Raw genomic sequence first — 16,042 nt, 5'->3', positions numbered from 1 at the left:
TCAGAGTGGGTCAACCTGGCCCTGAGCAACCAGGGAGGAGGATGGTGGAGGAGGGAAGGACAGGGAGGTGTTAGGGGCCACTGTTAGAGGACAGAGGGGTGCAGGGTGGGAAAAAGAGGAGGGGGCAGGGAGGGAATTAGAGTCCCGATGGTTCAGGGACAAGCCATCCCCTCTCTGAGTTGCCCTAACCGCTATGGAGACAGAAATTAGGACACTGTCCCTCCTCCCTCTACTCCTGATCCCCTGCCCAGGAAAAAAACACTCACTTTCAGTGGCGTCTGTTGGAACCAGCAGCCATCTTCTCCTCTGAGATCCTTCAGGTGCTGCTGGTTTCTGTAAAACACAATGGACAGCAGCCTTGGTCTTAACCGGGGGTCCTAGGTTACAGAACTGAGCCTAGTAAACCTTGTTCTGAAATTCTGGCAGATGCAGCCGTAAGCAAAACAAAACCAATGCAGGATCTTTGAAGGGAGCGGACAGAAGAGTCATTATTTTATATACGATTGTATTCTTATAAAACTCTAATGGTTCAACAATAATACGTAAATGTGAGTGTGTGGATGGTGAATGTTAAAAATTATGACAATAAATTCTATAATGAATTATGAGTTGGATAAACTCATAAGGTTATAGAACATTGTAATACAAAGATACAGCCTCAACAAGAAATGAGCAATTTACCAAAGGAAAACACACATGGAGTTGAGGTATTATAAAACTCTTAACTTAAAATGCTAACTCTTTTCATAAGAAAAATATAGAATAGCTAAAAGATCTCAATTCCTCCTAGATTAATTTATAAATTAAGGTAAAACTCAAAAACCTCAAAACTATTGAAATGATATGACCCCAAATTGTAAACGTCTCTGTATGTGTGTGTGTGTGTGTGTGTATGTATACATATATAATATACGTATGTTTAGTCACTCAGTCATGTCTGACTCTTTGCGACCCCATGGGCTGTAGCCTGCTGGGCTCCTCTGTCCATGGGGATTCTCCAGGCAAGAATACTGGAGTGGGTTGCCATGCCCTCCTCATACATATATATATATGTACACACACATACACATAGTGAAAATACTTCTATATGTTGACAAAGAAATTTTACTTCAAGTAGATTCAACTTAACAATACTTTTGAAATAAATGTGAAATTCCCACTATGATGAGGAATGGCTTAAAAGTATGTAACAGTCACATAGAAAATTATTATGTAGCTCTGACTCCATCACTGAGTCAGTCATGGGAGGAGTGATTACCCTTCGCCTGCCCTGTTCTAGACGAGGGATGTGGTGACAAGACAGATGAGAAGTAGCATCAGAGCTGCCAGTGGACCAGAACAGGGGTTGGGACTCCCTTCCCCTCCATGCCCTGGTCTCTTTCCAGAGCACGGGGTGGGCTCCCTTCTCTCCATGCCGCGGTCTCCCTCCATCACCACCTCCCCAGAGAAGAGGAGACCTGACCCACTGCCTCTCCCTGTCTCTACCACAGTCCCAAGCAAGCAGAAGGGCCAGAGCCCCACACTCACCAACAGGCAGTCTGCTTGCTGCATCTCGGGACTGGGCGTTGTTTCCTGCAGCTTCTTTTTCTGCCAAGGGACCAGAATGGAAAGTCAATCTCCATTGGTCAGCCTGTTGTTGTGTGCATGGTCCAGAGCCCCAGACCTTCCTGGGGGACATAAGTGCCAGAAAAGGGCCTCGAAAAAGCAAGGCACTGACCCAGGAGTCACAAACCCACAACCCCCTACAGCTTCTGAGGGGACACAGTAGGTTCTGCCTTCCCACCTACACCTGTGCTATGCCCAAGTGGGCATAGACTCAGCACATCTGGGCTCTGCTGATGGCACCCAGACTCTGGTGTGATGCTAAGGGGAACTGAGCACCCCTGCCTGACACCCCCCACACCCCAGGGCTACAGAGTGAGGGTGTCTCAAACAGTAAGGACAGGGCCAGCGCTGCCAACCAGCCTTAGGACAGCTCTCAGCAGGCCAGTCTCCCTCCTACATTCAGCCTAGAGCCCCCAGGCCAGTTGAGAGACTCAGGGACAACAGCATAGGACACACCGGGGACCGTGTCCACCCTGGGCTTTGTTGTGATGCAGTTACTGAGGGTCTGAGGCCACCAGATGCTGGAGAAACCGATCACCTTGTGCCAGCACTCATTAAAGAGACCTAGAAGAGAAGAGACATCCACTGAGTGGTGGGGAGGGCGCTCTTGCCACACCTCCCTTCCTAGGGACAGGGTGCAGGGTGGGGGCTCAGACACTGAACAAACAACCCCGGGCCTGTGACTGCAAGCGGGATATTCTGAATCTGGAGAACCCTCAGGGAGGAGAAGAGAAGGGAGAAAATGAAGTAAAATGAAACCCATGTAAAATCTCTGTGCAGTGCTACTGAACCACCCTCTTCTCCTGCCTCCTCCCACCAGACTCAGCCAGGGGGAAGAGGGGACCGTCAGCTGAGTTGGGGGCCCAATGTGATCAGTTTTGTAGGACCAGGTGAGGTGGGAGGAGGAGGGGTTTCCTGGGGAACAAGATCAGAGACAAGCCAGGAGGAACAGGAGGATTGGGGAGATGGAGGAGGGAGCCAGCACCTCCTCCTTCCCTTCTAGAACCTCACCTGTAAAGTAGCACCATACACATCCGATTAGGACAGCGGCAATTACAGATACAAGTTTAATCACCAGCCTTGAAGGGCCTGATGAGGGAGAGGGAGTGATGGTTGGTCTCTGGCTCATGGTTGCTAGCTCTCCAGGAACTGGGGCCTCCCCATGGGTCAGGGTACTTGATTCTTGGTCCACACACTTGATGTTGCTCCAGGGGGTACATTTCATGACCATGACCTTCCCATCAGGGCACCTGGGTACAGACACAGGGGGACCCATCAGGGACAGCTGGCTGGATGAGGAGAAAGAGGGGGCAGCCTCCTGTCCTGGGTCCCCTGACAAGACAGTGGAGGGGAGACAGGCTCTTGCTGTCTGCAGGGGAGGGTCCCCTCACTCCCCATCCCTGGGCGGGAGAACGATCCAGGATTGTGTACTGCAGCTCCCGGGCTCCTACTGAGTGTTCAGAGCTGCCCTTCAGGAGCTGGGCTTCCTCTGCAAGGCCCGTCTGGCTTCTCTGGGCTGCACGGGAAGCTCTGTGCGGGGTGGGGGGGGCCTCATCCAGGTCAAGAGTCACAAGTTTGACTCATCCTCCAGTTAAATTGGAATATAAGGCCCTCTCATCCACCTGTTGACTCTTCCTACCAATCTCAGCCAACACTGGAGCATCAGAGGATAGTGAATTACTATTGGCCACCGAGTCCCCAAATAAGAAAGATTCAGGTGCTACTGGGGAACCAGGGGCTGGGTGTGAGGCCTGTCGAGTTGGCTCCGGTTTTATAGGAACCTTGAAGGAACACACACGTGGCCTCCTCATGACTTCTGTCTGCTGTCAGCACTTCGGTCTTTCTAGGCCCCTCCCGAGGAGACGTGGGAAGGGGCCACCGGGAAAGCCGTGCAGGACAAACAGTGGTGGTAGGGAGCACTGCTGCAGGCTCAGGAGACCCCACAGGCACAAGGGAGCTCTGGGAGGTGGGAGGGGCTTCACGGAAGCAGGAGAGAGAAATGGGTACAAGGAAACTCGGGTCTCCTGTGGGTTGGAAGCCCCCCTAGGCTCCTGTGTCTCACCCGGTGCTGCATTTTTGACAGAATTCAGGTGCATCTTCTCCACGGAAAGTGCCAGGTTTGCACTGACACTCAGTGTCCTTGGTCGGGGTGCAGCCATTTTTTTCTTCTTCTCCTAGAGACCAAAGATAAGGTTTTGAGGGTGTGTTTCCCTCGTATGTCTCTCAACCCTTCTTCACCACCCAGATCTCCATCCACTCAGTTCAAGAAGTAATTCGGAGGGCTTGCTGGGTGGTCCAGTGGTTAAGAATCCGCCTGTCAAAGCAGGGGACACAGGTTCCATCCCTGGTCTGGGAAGACCCCACATGTTGCGGGGCAGCTAAGCCCGTGTGCCACAACTACTGATCCTGTGCTCTAGGGCCTGTGCACCACGATGAGAAGCAACAAGGAGCAGCCCCCCTCACCACAACTAGAGAAAGCCCTTGTTCCGCAACAAAGACCCAGAACAGCCAAAAATAAATGAATTAATCTTTTTTTTTTCTTAAATAATTTTGGGGTCATTTTCTGTGGCAACACACATACACCATCCATAGAACAGCCACTCTTCACGTGTCACCAACAGAGGCATACAAAAGGCACTGTGCATCATTACAGATTGCATCAGGGTTGGGAAGAAAAATGTTTTAGATCACAAATGAGGAGCAAGAAGTGGACTGGGGTGAGGTGTAATCTGAGACGCTGTGGATGGAGAGGAACCCTTGGGTGATGTCCCAACGGGTGATGCCTGCTGGAGAGGCAGAGGGACCTCAGGTCATGAAGGCTGAGAGAGGCTGAGACCCCAGAGCAGAGGGCATGGCGCCCGCAGGAGCCTGGCCCAGAATCAGACACATCACACAGCTCAAACCCAGCCCTGCCCCACTCCCCCAGGCCTTCTGCACTGTTACCATCCAGCCCCCTCCACCAGGGGACACGTTATTCTCCTCTTTCCAGCTGATGTTCTGAAAGACTTCCCTACCAGTTGGCATGCGTTATGCAAATAACTTCTGTTTTCATTATTCTACTGACCTAAGACAGGATGAAGACTTAGCTGGGCTGGAAATCAGGTCTCTGACTCCTCGTCCCATTTAAATCCCATCTCGTCACCCAGCACTCTAACTGCAGGCATGCGGGACCACAGGCTCTGTACCTGATTTGCAAGTCGTGCAAGGTAAGCAAGAAGGGAGGGTGTTTGAATGACTGGTGTAGTCTATCCCATCGGTGCATGGGGCACAACCTCCAATGGCTTCTTCCATATAGAATCCTGGGAAGAAAGGGAAAAACTGGTGAGAAAATCCCCGCAGGATTCCCTGAGGCTGGCAGTGTGGCTGCGGAGGCCTCTTTTGGCCATCTGTGGAATCCACAAGGGGAACTCACCTCAACCGGGCTCTCATCTTTTGATTCTTCATCTACCACATACCCTAGACCAGCACTGCCAACAGAAATATATTACAAGCCACACATCCAAGTCACACTCATAGCTGGCACATTAAACAGTAAAAAGAAAGGTCAGGGGCTTCCCTGGTGGCTCAGTGGTAAAGAATCTGCCTGCCTATGCAGAATACATGGGCTCGATCCCTGGTCTGGGAAGATCCCACCTGCTGCAGAGCAGCTAAGCCCACGTGTCACAAATACTGAGCCTGCACTCTACAGCTCAGGAGCCACAACTACTGAGCACACAGGCTGCAACTACTGCAGCCCGTGCACCCGAGAGCCTGTGCTCTGCAGCAGGAGAAGCCCCCCAGGGAGAAGCTCAAGTACCGCAACTGGAGAGCAGGCCCCACTCTCCACAACTAGAGAGAGCCCGTGCAGCAACAAAGCCTCCGCACAGCCAAAAATAAATATACAGACATGAAGACAAGGGTTGGAGACCAGTCTTAGAATCTACCTGGTGGACATAACTTCTGCTGGGGGCTCCGTTCCAGTGCGGCTGATGACTGCTGGTGAATTTCATCCTTCCTTACAGACATGGCTGAAGCAGGTTTGACCTATGGAGACAAAGCAGGGACAGGCATGAGTGGCTTCCACACTCTCACCCCTTCTAGGATCCACCCCCCATTTCCTTGACCACTACCTGCAAATGAAACAGAACTGGGACCTTTCTTCCCAGCTCTAAACTCTCATTCATATTTGTTCTTTGGCCTTTTGTGCCAGCAAGTAATGTACATTTAATTTTCCCCTGTATTCCTTCCTCTTAAAATATGTTTATTCCAGAAAGTATGTGCTCAGATACGTCCAACTCTTTGCAACCCCATGGACTGTAGCCCATCAGGCTCCTCTGTCCATAGGATTCTCCCAGCAAGAATTTTGCAGTGAGCTGCCATTTCCTCCTCCAGTGGATCTTCCCGACCCAGGGATCAAACTTCAGTCTCTTGCATCTCCTGTGTTGGCAGGCTGGTTCTTTACCACTAGCACCACCTGGGAAGCCCAGAAAGTATGGGCAAGGAAAATTTTTTTTATAAGAATACAGAAACCATAAAGATCCCCTTGATTAGAGAAAGCATCCATTATTTTGTGTCTTGACTTCTATTTGACCATATGTGTGAATATTCTTAGGCTCTCTCTTTCTTTCTCACATGTGCGTGCACACACACACACACATTTTCACAAATGAGGGTTCTGTCATGCATACAATTTTTCATAATCAGGATATAGAATCACATACTGAGTAATGGATTTGTGGCTTTAATCCAACAAGCGGTCCCCAAAAGGAAGCTGTCAGTGTTCCACAAAATACCAGAATCACATGGAGAAAGAAGAAATAGCAATACAGGGCTTTTAGCCAAGTCTCTCTGCTAAAACAGAGAAGGCAATGGCACCCCACTCCAGTACTCTTGCCTGGAAAATCCCATGGATGGAGGAGCCTGGTGGGCTGCAGTCCAGGGGGTCGCTAACAGTCAGACACGACTGAGCGAGTTCACTTTCACTTTTCGCTTTCATGCATTGGAGAAGGAAATGGCAACCCATTCCAGTGTTCTTGCCTGGAGAACCCTAGGGACCGGGGAGCCTGATGGGCTGCCGTCTATGGGGTCGCACAGAGTCGGACACGACTGAAGCGACTTAGCAGCAGCAGTTAGCAGCTGTGCTAAAAATGACACAATGGGGCCAGTCTGAAATCACTGGAGCCTGAGGCTTCCACCAGGATTAATGTGTTGATGATAGTGTTCTGATGTTCAGGATTGTATTGTCATTTGGGGGAAGACTGTCCTCATTTGTGGGAAATATACATTCAAGTGTCCAGTCATGGGATCTGTCATGTCAGCAGCTATGTTTCAGATGATACAGGAAACAAAGGGTTTTGTATAGTTTTGTAACTTAATCTGGGAGTGATTTAAAGTAGAAAGTGACATGAAGAGGAAAAAAAAGAAAGAAAAACAAAGTTGAAGTGGAAACAGCTTATGTTGAGCCCAGTTCAACTGCCTGGATCTAAACAAGATAAAATGCCACCTGTTAAGTATTTGGGGACAGCTAAGCTCATATGTGTCCCCTAATCATCCCTTCCCCAGTCTGGGCCTCCTCCGAGTCACCCCAAATTGGTGGACTCTCCTTTCCCGGCCCTAACAATCCTATGCCTTCCTTTCTTCCCTGGTTCTCCTCTCACAGACTCTCTCCCTCATTGTTTTGTTACGAACAGTTTCAAACATCCAACAAAGTTCTAAGATTCATTCACTAAACTCTTACATGCTCAGCACCTAAGTTCTGTAACTTAGGTGTATCACATATTTCTTTCTCTAACCATCCCCCTCTGGCCATTCTAAGTGTCTTATTTTTATGATGAAATTCATATCTGTAACTCTTAATACATCAACATTATGTCAGTAACTCGAGGTCAATATTTCTTTACAGTTTACTTCAATGTTAAGATTTCCAGATTATTGTACCCAGCAAGGATCTCATTCAAGTATGAAGGAGAAATCAAAAGCGTTTCAGACAAGCAAAAGCTGAGAGAATTCTGCACCACCAAACCAGCTCTCCAACAAATACTAAAGGATATTCTCTAGACAGGAAGCACAAAAATGGTGTATAAATTCGAACCCAAAACAATAAAGGAAATGGCAACGGGGTCATACTTATCAGTAATTATCTTAAATGTAAATGGGTTGAATGCCCCAACCAAAAGACAAAGACTGGCTGAATGGATACAAAAACAAGACCCCTACATATGTTGTCTACAAGAGACCCACCTCAAAACAGGGGACACATACAGACTGAAAGTGAAGGGCTGGAAAAAGATTTTCCATGCAAATAGGGACCAAAAGAAAGCAGGAGTAGCAATACTCATATCAGATAAAATAGACTTTAAAACAAAGACTGTGAAAAGAGACAAAGATGGTCACTACATAATGATCAAAGGATCAATCCAAGAAGAAGATATAACAATTATAAATATATATGCACCCAACACGGGAGCACCGCAGTATGTAAGACAAATGCTAACAAGTATGAAAGAAGAAATTAACAATAACACAATAATAGTGGGAGACTTTAATACCCCACTCACACCAATGGATAGATCAACTAAACAGAAAATTAACAAGAAAACACAAACTTTAAACGATACAACAGACCAGTTAGACCTAATTGATATCTATAGGACATTTCATCCCAAAACAATGAATTTCACCTTCTTCTCAAGCACACATGGAACCTTCTCCAGGATAGATCACATCCTGGGCCATAAAGCTAGCCTTGGTAAATTCAAAAAAATAGAAATCATTCCAAGCATCTTTTCTGACCACAATGCAGTAAGATTAGATCTCAATTACAGGAGAAAAACTATTAAAAAATCCAACATATGGAGGCTGAACAACACGCTGCTGAATAACCAACAAATCACAGAAGAAATCAAAAAAGAAATCAAAATTTGCATAGAAACGAATGAAAATGAAAACACAACAACCCAAAACCTGTGGGACACGGTAAAAGCAGTCCTAAGGGGAAAGTTCATAGCAATACAGGCACACCTCAAGAAACAAGAAAAAAGTCAAATAAATAACCTAACTCTACACCTAAAGCAACTAGAAAAGGAAGAAATGAAGAACCCCAGGGTTAGTAGATGGAAAGAAATCTTAAAACTTAGAGCAGAAATAAATGCAAAAGAAACAAAAGAGACCATAGCAAAAATCAACAAAACCAAAAGCTGGTTCTTTGAAAGGATAAATAAAATTGACAAACCATTAGCCAGACTCATCAAGAAACAAAGGGAGAAAAATCAAATCAATAAAATTAGAAATGAAAATGGAGAGATCACAACAGACAACACAGAAATACAAAGGATCATAAGAGACTACTATCAACAATTATATGCCAATAAAATAGACAACGAGGAAGAAATGGACAAATTCTTAGAAAAGTACAACTTTCCAAAACTCGACCAGGAAGAAATAGAAAATCTTAACAGACCCATCACAAGCACGGAAATTGAAACTGTAATCAAAAATCTTCCAGCAAACAAAAGCCCAGGTCCAGATGGCTTCACAGCTGAATTCTACCAAAAATTTAGAGAAGAGCTAACACCTATCCTGCTCAAACTCTTCCAGAAAATTGCAGAGGATGGTAAACTTCCAAACTCATTCTATGAGGCCACCATCACCCTAATACCAAAACCTGACAAAGATCCCACAAAAAAAGAAAACTACAGGCCAATATCACTGATGAACATAGATGCAAAAATCCTTAACAAAATTCTAGCAATCAGAATCCAACAACACATTAAAAAGATCATACACCATGACCAAGTGGGCTTTATCCCAGGGATGCAAGGATTCTTCAATATCCGCAAATCAATCAATGTGCAAGGATTCTTCAATATCCGCAAATCAATCAATGTAATACACCACATTAACAAATTGAAAAATAAAAACCATATGATTATCTCAATAGATGCAGAGAAAGCCTTTGACAAAATTCAACATTCATTTATGATCAAAACTCTCCAGAAAGCAGGAATAGAAGGAACATACCTCAACATAATCAAAGCTATATATGACAAACCCACAGCAAACATTATCCTCAATGGTGAAAAATTGAAAGCATTTCCTCTAAAGTCAGGAACAAGACAAGGGTGCCCACTTTCACCATTACTATTCAACATAGTTTTGGAAGTTTTAGCCACAGCAATCAGAACAGAAAAAGAAATAAAAGGAATCCAAATTGGAAAAGAAAAAGTAAAGCTCTCACTGTTTGCAGATGACATGATCCTCTACATAGAAAACCCTAAAGACTCCACCAGAAAATTACTAGAACTAATCAATGACTATAGTAAAGTTGCAGGATATAAAATCAACACACAGAAATCCCTTGCATTCCTATACACTAATAATGAGAAAACAGAAAGAGAAATTAAGGAAACAATTCCATTCACCATTGCAACGGAAAGAATAAAATACTTAGGAATATATCCACCTAAAGAAACTAAAGACCTATATATAGAAAACTATAAAACACTGGTGAAAGAAATCAAAGAGGACACTAACAGATGGAGAAATATACCATGTTCATGGATTGGAAGAATCAATATAGTGAAAATGAGTATACTACCCAAAGCAATCTATAGATTCAATGCAATCCCTATCAAGCTACCAACAGCATTCTTCACAGAGCTAGAACAAATAATTTCACAATTTGTATGGAAAAACAAAAAAGCTCGAATAGCCAAAGCGATCTTGAGAAAGAAGAATGGAACTGGAGGAATCAACCTACCTGACTTCAGGCTCTACTACAAAGCCACAGTTATCAAGACAGTATGGTACTGGCACAAAGACAGAAATATAGATCAATGGAACAAAATAGAAAGCCCAGAGATAAATCCACGCACATATGGACACCTTATCTTTGACAAAGGAGGCAAGAATATACAATGGATTAAAGACAATCTCTTTAACAAGTGGTGCTGGGAACTCTGGTCAACCACTTGTAAAAGAATGAAACTAGAACACTTTCTAACACCATACACAAAAATAAACTCAAAATGGATTAAAGATCTCAACGTAAGACCAGAAACTATAAAACTCCTAGAGGGGAACATAGGCAAAACACTCTCTGACATACATCACAGCAGGATCCTCTATGACCCACCTCCCAGAATATTGGAAATAAAAGCAAAAATAAATAAATGGGACCTAATTAACCTTAAAAGCTTCTGCACATCAAAGGAAACTATTAGCAAGGTGAAAAGACAGCCTTCAGAATGGGAGAAAATAATAGCAAATGAAGCAACTGACAAACAACTCATCTCAAAAATATACAAGCAACTCCTACAGCTCAACTCCAGAAAAATAAATGACCCAATCAAAAAATGGGCCGAAGAACTAAATAGACATTTCTCCAAAGAAGGCATACAGATGGCTAACAAACACATGAAAAGATGCTCCACATCACTCATTATCAGAGAAATGCAAATCAAAACCACTATGAGGTACCATTTCACACCAGTCAGAATGGCTGCGATCCAAAAGTCTACAAGTAATAAATGCTGGAGAGGGTGTGGAGAAAAGGGAACCCTCTTACACTGTTGGTGGGAATGCAAACTAGTACAGCCACTATGGAGAACAGTGTGGAGATTCCTTAAGAAACTGGAAATAGACCTGCCTTATGACACAGCAATCCCACTGCTGGGCATACACACTGAGGAAACCAGAAGGGAAAGAGACACGTGTACCCCAATGTTCATCGCAGCACTGTTTATAGTAGCCAGGACATGGAAGCAACCTAGATGTCCATCAGCAGATGAATGGATAAGAAAGCTTTGGTACATATACACAATGGAGTATTACTCAGCCATTAAAAAGAATACATTTGAATCAGTTCTAATGAGGTGGATGAAACTGGAGCCTATTATACAGAGTGAAGTAAGCCAGAAAGAAAAACACCAATACAGTATACTAACGCATATATATGGAATTTAGAAAGATGGTAACAATAACCCTGTGTACGAGACAGCAAAAGAGACACTGATATATAGAACAGTCTTATGGACTCTGTGAGAGAGGGAGAGGGTGGGAAGATTTGGGAGAATGGCATTGAAACATGTAAAATATCATGTATGAAACGAGTTGCCAGTCCAGGTTCGATGCACGATACTGGATGCTTGGGGCTGGTGCACTGGGACGACCCAGAGGGATGGAATGGGGAGGGAGGAGGGAGGAGGGTTCAGGACAGGGAACACATGTATACCTGTGGCAGATTCATTTTGATATTTGACAAAACTAATACAGTTATGTAAAGTTTAAAAAGAAAAAAAAAAAAAAAGATTTCCAAAGAAAGACATGCACAATCTTAAGGGTACCATTCAAAGAGTTTTTTTTTGTTTTTTTTTTAATGCATACACTTGGGAAATCCAAATCGTCTATCTAGATCATGGAAATTAGCTTGCTTCAACACATTCCCTCATGCCCCTTCCTCAGTTATCCTAGTCTCTAATGTGACTCCAAGAGGGAGTGGCCTTCATCATATGGAGGAAGGTCCTTTCTACCCTGATAAAATGAGACTTTTTTCTGACAGTAAAGAATCTGCCTGCAATGCAGGAGACCCAGGTTCAATCCCTGCGTCAGGAAGATGCCCTGGAGAAGGGAATGGCAATCCACTCCAGTATTCTTGCCTAGAGAATTCCATGGACAGAGGAGCCTGGCAGGCTACAGTCCATGGGGTTGCAAATTGTTGGGACACGATTGAGCAACTAACACTTTCCCCTTTTCATTACAGGGGGTTAAGTGTCAGTTCAAATTCTTTTTCTGCATCTGTTAAGCTGTTCATACAGCTTTTCTCCTTTACACTGGTTTGTGTGTGTGTGTTTTAAATTTTTAATTAGAGGATAGTTACTTTATGTGATGGTTTCTGCCATAGTTTTTAAAGATCTAGAATTTAGTTAACTATTTGCTTTGTAAAGGAATTTTGCCTCTGTTTTTAGGAAGGGTATTTAAAAGTATTTTTTCTTCTTTTCAAATGTTTCTGTTAGGTTTAGGTATTAGGGTTATGTTGGCCTTAGAAGAACTAGTGAAGAACTCCTGTTGTCCGAAAGAATTTGTGTAAAGATTTTTGTTAGCTCTTTTATTGTCTGAATTTTTGTGCCCTCCCCTATGTCCTAACCTGGGGTCTCCTGGTTATCCACTCCCAGTCTCAGCAATCTCACGGATCCTTGAAACACTCTACTGGAATGGAAGAATCAAAACCATGACACTATGGTGCCCCATCTTTACTTCTTAGACTGGGAAAGTGTTAAAGTTCAGTGTGCAAGTGCGTGTGTGCGTTAGTCGCTCAGTCGTCTCCGACTCTTTGCGATCCCATGGACAGTAGCCCGCCAGGCTTCTCTGTCTGTGGAATTCTCCAGGCAAGAGTACTGGAGTGGATTGCCATTCCCTTCTCAATAGGAACTTCCCAACCCAGGGATTGAACCCTGGTCTCCTGCATCACAGGCAGATCCTTTACTGTTTGAGCTCAGTGTGCAAGGGTGCAGGGAAATAGGGCACCCTTGTGGACTCCTGGTGTGACTTAAAATGGTCCAGTCTTCTTTGGGAGAACAGTTTGTCATTATCTAGGCAAAAGTGTAAAATCATCTAACCCACTGACCCAGCAATTCCACTTCTAAGGAGTTACCCAACAGACAATGCACATGGCTACACTGGATACTTGACAGGCACCCAGACCCATTCATCAAGTAGTGTTCAACATGAGTCCTACCTATTACAAACCGATACTTTAAAAACGAATTCTAGACTTCTTGTGAATACAAAATGCTATTTCTTTCCAGATTTTTGGTACTAATTTGTTCAATGAAAGATGCCTATTTTCACGATTTCTGTAACTTTGTTAGACCCTTAATTTTTTTTTTTTTCCTTTGACCCTCTAAGCAGCTTTGAAAAGAGCCTCAAACAATGCAAGAAAGCGGTGCCAAGTGTGCACATTTTTCCCCATGGTGAGTTTCTTAAAAATGCACACTCAGGGACGGGAAAGCCTGGTGGGCTGCCGTCTATGGGGTCGCACAGAGTTGGACAGGAGTGAAGCGACTTAGCAGCAGCAGCAGCGCTGAACCACACCCAGAGCCTCCAACTCCCCTCTGAAAGAAAGTGGTGAGACTCTGACCCAAGCTGAGTTGATTGGTGGTTTCTATTCATAAAGTGTAAGGAGCTGGAAGCAATTTTGAAGTTGTTCTCCTTTCAGAGAAAAGGAAATGTTAAGGGTGCTTAAGGCAGTGGAGGGGGGAAGATGGAGCCTACACTTAATGATTTACAAAGGACACGTTTTAGAAGATACATGCAGTGCAAAATAGCAAAAGAGAGAGAAAAGAGGAGAGTCGGCAGAGGGAAAAGGGAAGGGAAAGGAAAGAAATGACGATCTGATGCTCGCTGGGCCTGGGGCCAATCCAGAGGTCAGGTTCTCCAAGGAGCCAGATCTTCCAGGCAGCAAGTAGACGCCAGGGGTCCTTACTCTAGCGCCCCCCACCAACACGCCGCGTATTGGACTTGGCCGGGCGGGTCCTACCAGGATTTGCCCAGCCAGGCGCGCCCGGGCCTTTTCCGGGCCACCAAGAGCGCCTTTTGGAGCCGGGACTCGCGGCGGGAACTCACCAACAGCAAGACACCGAAGACGGTGAAGATGAGAGCCCAGGGGCCCCGGAGTCGAGGCCTGGGGCCCTGGGTGCACCCTGCCCGGGAGCTCGAGGCGGCCGCTGCCCTCTGTCCCCGCTGCACGGTGCGGTCGGGGAGCGTTCGCTGTCCAGGTTGCCGCGGGGTGACAGCCTCCAGAGCCATCAGAAATGAAAGTGTGTTTCGTGGGGCGCGAGATTAACCCTGAGAGCTGCGCGGAGGGGAGCTCTGCTGTTTAATCTGAGCGTGCCTCTACTTTTATACCACCCCGCCCTGGGATCGCGTCACCCGCGGTAGCGAATGAGCCAGTGCTTGCTGATATAATCATTACCACTTCCAACCAATCACGCGTGGCTCAGGAGAGGAGCCCGGGCTTTACCAAAAGGGGAATTTCCGCCAGCGAACAGCATGTGACCCGGTTTTTCATTCAGCGCCAGGCAGGTCTGTGCCTTTGGGAGGGGGGGGGCAGGGCACCTCCCACGTGCCGGAGAGACTCAGAATCTGCGTTCCAGCCAGGTCCTAATGCCCCACGGGTTGAAAAAAGGAATGAACCACCTGTCTTCTAACTACTGCCTTCTGCCCACTCCCAGCTTCTGCTCCTCCCCGCCCCGCCCTTCATTGACCAGGGCCCCAAGGAGGCCAGAGAACATGGACAGCCAAGAAGGAGATCCAAGAGGTGCCCTGTACTGTACTGTAGGGGAGTGATGGGTCAACTAAGAAATCTTGAATTGTTAGAAAAATGAGTAGGTTGCCAGACTCACTTGCACTTTCTGAGATTTAAGTACTTAGGAAATGAGACAAACCTGGTGAACCTTTTTGCCCTGGGCCTATCTCATATAAATAGTGTTAATAATCACTTTACTACAGAATTATAAGTAAGTATTTATTTAAAGGCAAAGAATTGTTGTTTAGTTGCTAAGTCATGGCCAACTCTTTTGCGAGCCCATGGACTGTGGCCCGCCAGGCTCCTCTGTCCATGGGATTTCCCATGTAAGAATACTGGAGTGGGTTGCCATTCTCTTCTCCAGGGGATCTTCCCGACCCAAGGATGGAACTCAAGTCTCCTGCGTTGGCAGGTGGATTCTTTACCACTGAGTCACCAGGGAAGCCCCCAAAGGCAAAGGATACACACCATATTTTCCTGTTGTGAACTCTACTTTTCAAAGATCTGAAGTATCATTAACACGGTTTATAAGTTTACTTTTGTCACTTTTATTTTATAAACCTGAAGTTCTACCCAACAGAACATTTTGGAGTCTGGTGAATAACTCCCGGCCCCAATATAAGTGGCATCCAGGAGAAAGAAGGTGGCCTGGCTGTGACTATGTAGTTGAAACACTTTATTTGCAGATGAATACATCCACCAAGTCCTATTTTATGTTAACAACTCTGAATGTCTCTGATTTCACAAACTGGGCTCACCATTCACATTGAGGCAATGCAGCACTTCCTATCATCAGGCTCAGAGAAGGGTCCAAGTCACCCTGGACTGTCCCATCTCTCTAGTTTGCCAGGATCAACAAGTTACCAAATCAGGATTTCCCTGGTGCTTCAGTGGTTAATAATCTGCCTTCCAATGCAGGGATCTCCAGTTTGATCCCTGACGCTGCTAAGTCGCTTCAGTCGTGTCCAACTCTGTGTGACCCCATAGATGGCAGCCCACTAGGCTCCCCCCGTCCCTTGGATTCTCCAGGCAAGAACACTGGAGTGGGTTGCCATTTCCTTCTCCAATGCATGAAAGTGAAAACTGAAAGTGAAGTCGCTCAGTCGTGTCCAACTCTTTGCGACCCCATGGACTGCAGCCTACCAGGCTCCTCCG

At 45.6% G+C, this 16,042-nt stretch overlaps 1 protein-coding gene across 1 annotated transcript; it reads right to left on the bottom strand.

The window, feature by feature from the left end:
- Positions 1-1,533: 1,533 nt before the first annotated feature.
- LOC129651739 (tumor necrosis factor receptor superfamily member 10C-like) lies at positions 1,534-14,421 on the bottom strand. The gene is made up of 6 exons (XM_055580327.1): positions 14,206-14,421; positions 5,529-5,628; positions 4,791-4,904; positions 3,668-3,779; positions 2,617-2,855; positions 1,534-2,169 (listed from the first exon to the last, which is right to left on the bottom strand). Exons 1-6 carry the CDS (start codon positions 14,386-14,388, stop codon positions 1,979-1,981), a joined length of 939 nt encoding a protein of 312 aa, XP_055436302.1. The 5' UTR covers positions 14,389-14,421; the 3' UTR covers positions 1,534-1,978.
- Between the last annotated feature and the right edge of the window lie 1,621 nt (positions 14,422-16,042).

This window comes from Bubalus kerabau, chromosome 4 (assembly GCF_029407905.1).
Source record: "Bubalus kerabau isolate K-KA32 ecotype Philippines breed swamp buffalo chromosome 4, PCC_UOA_SB_1v2, whole genome shotgun sequence".
Taxonomy (NCBI): domain Eukaryota; kingdom Metazoa; phylum Chordata; class Mammalia; order Artiodactyla; family Bovidae; genus Bubalus; species Bubalus kerabau.
Note: the sequence above shows the minus strand (reverse complement) of the source record. Positions and strands in the feature narration are given on the sequence as shown.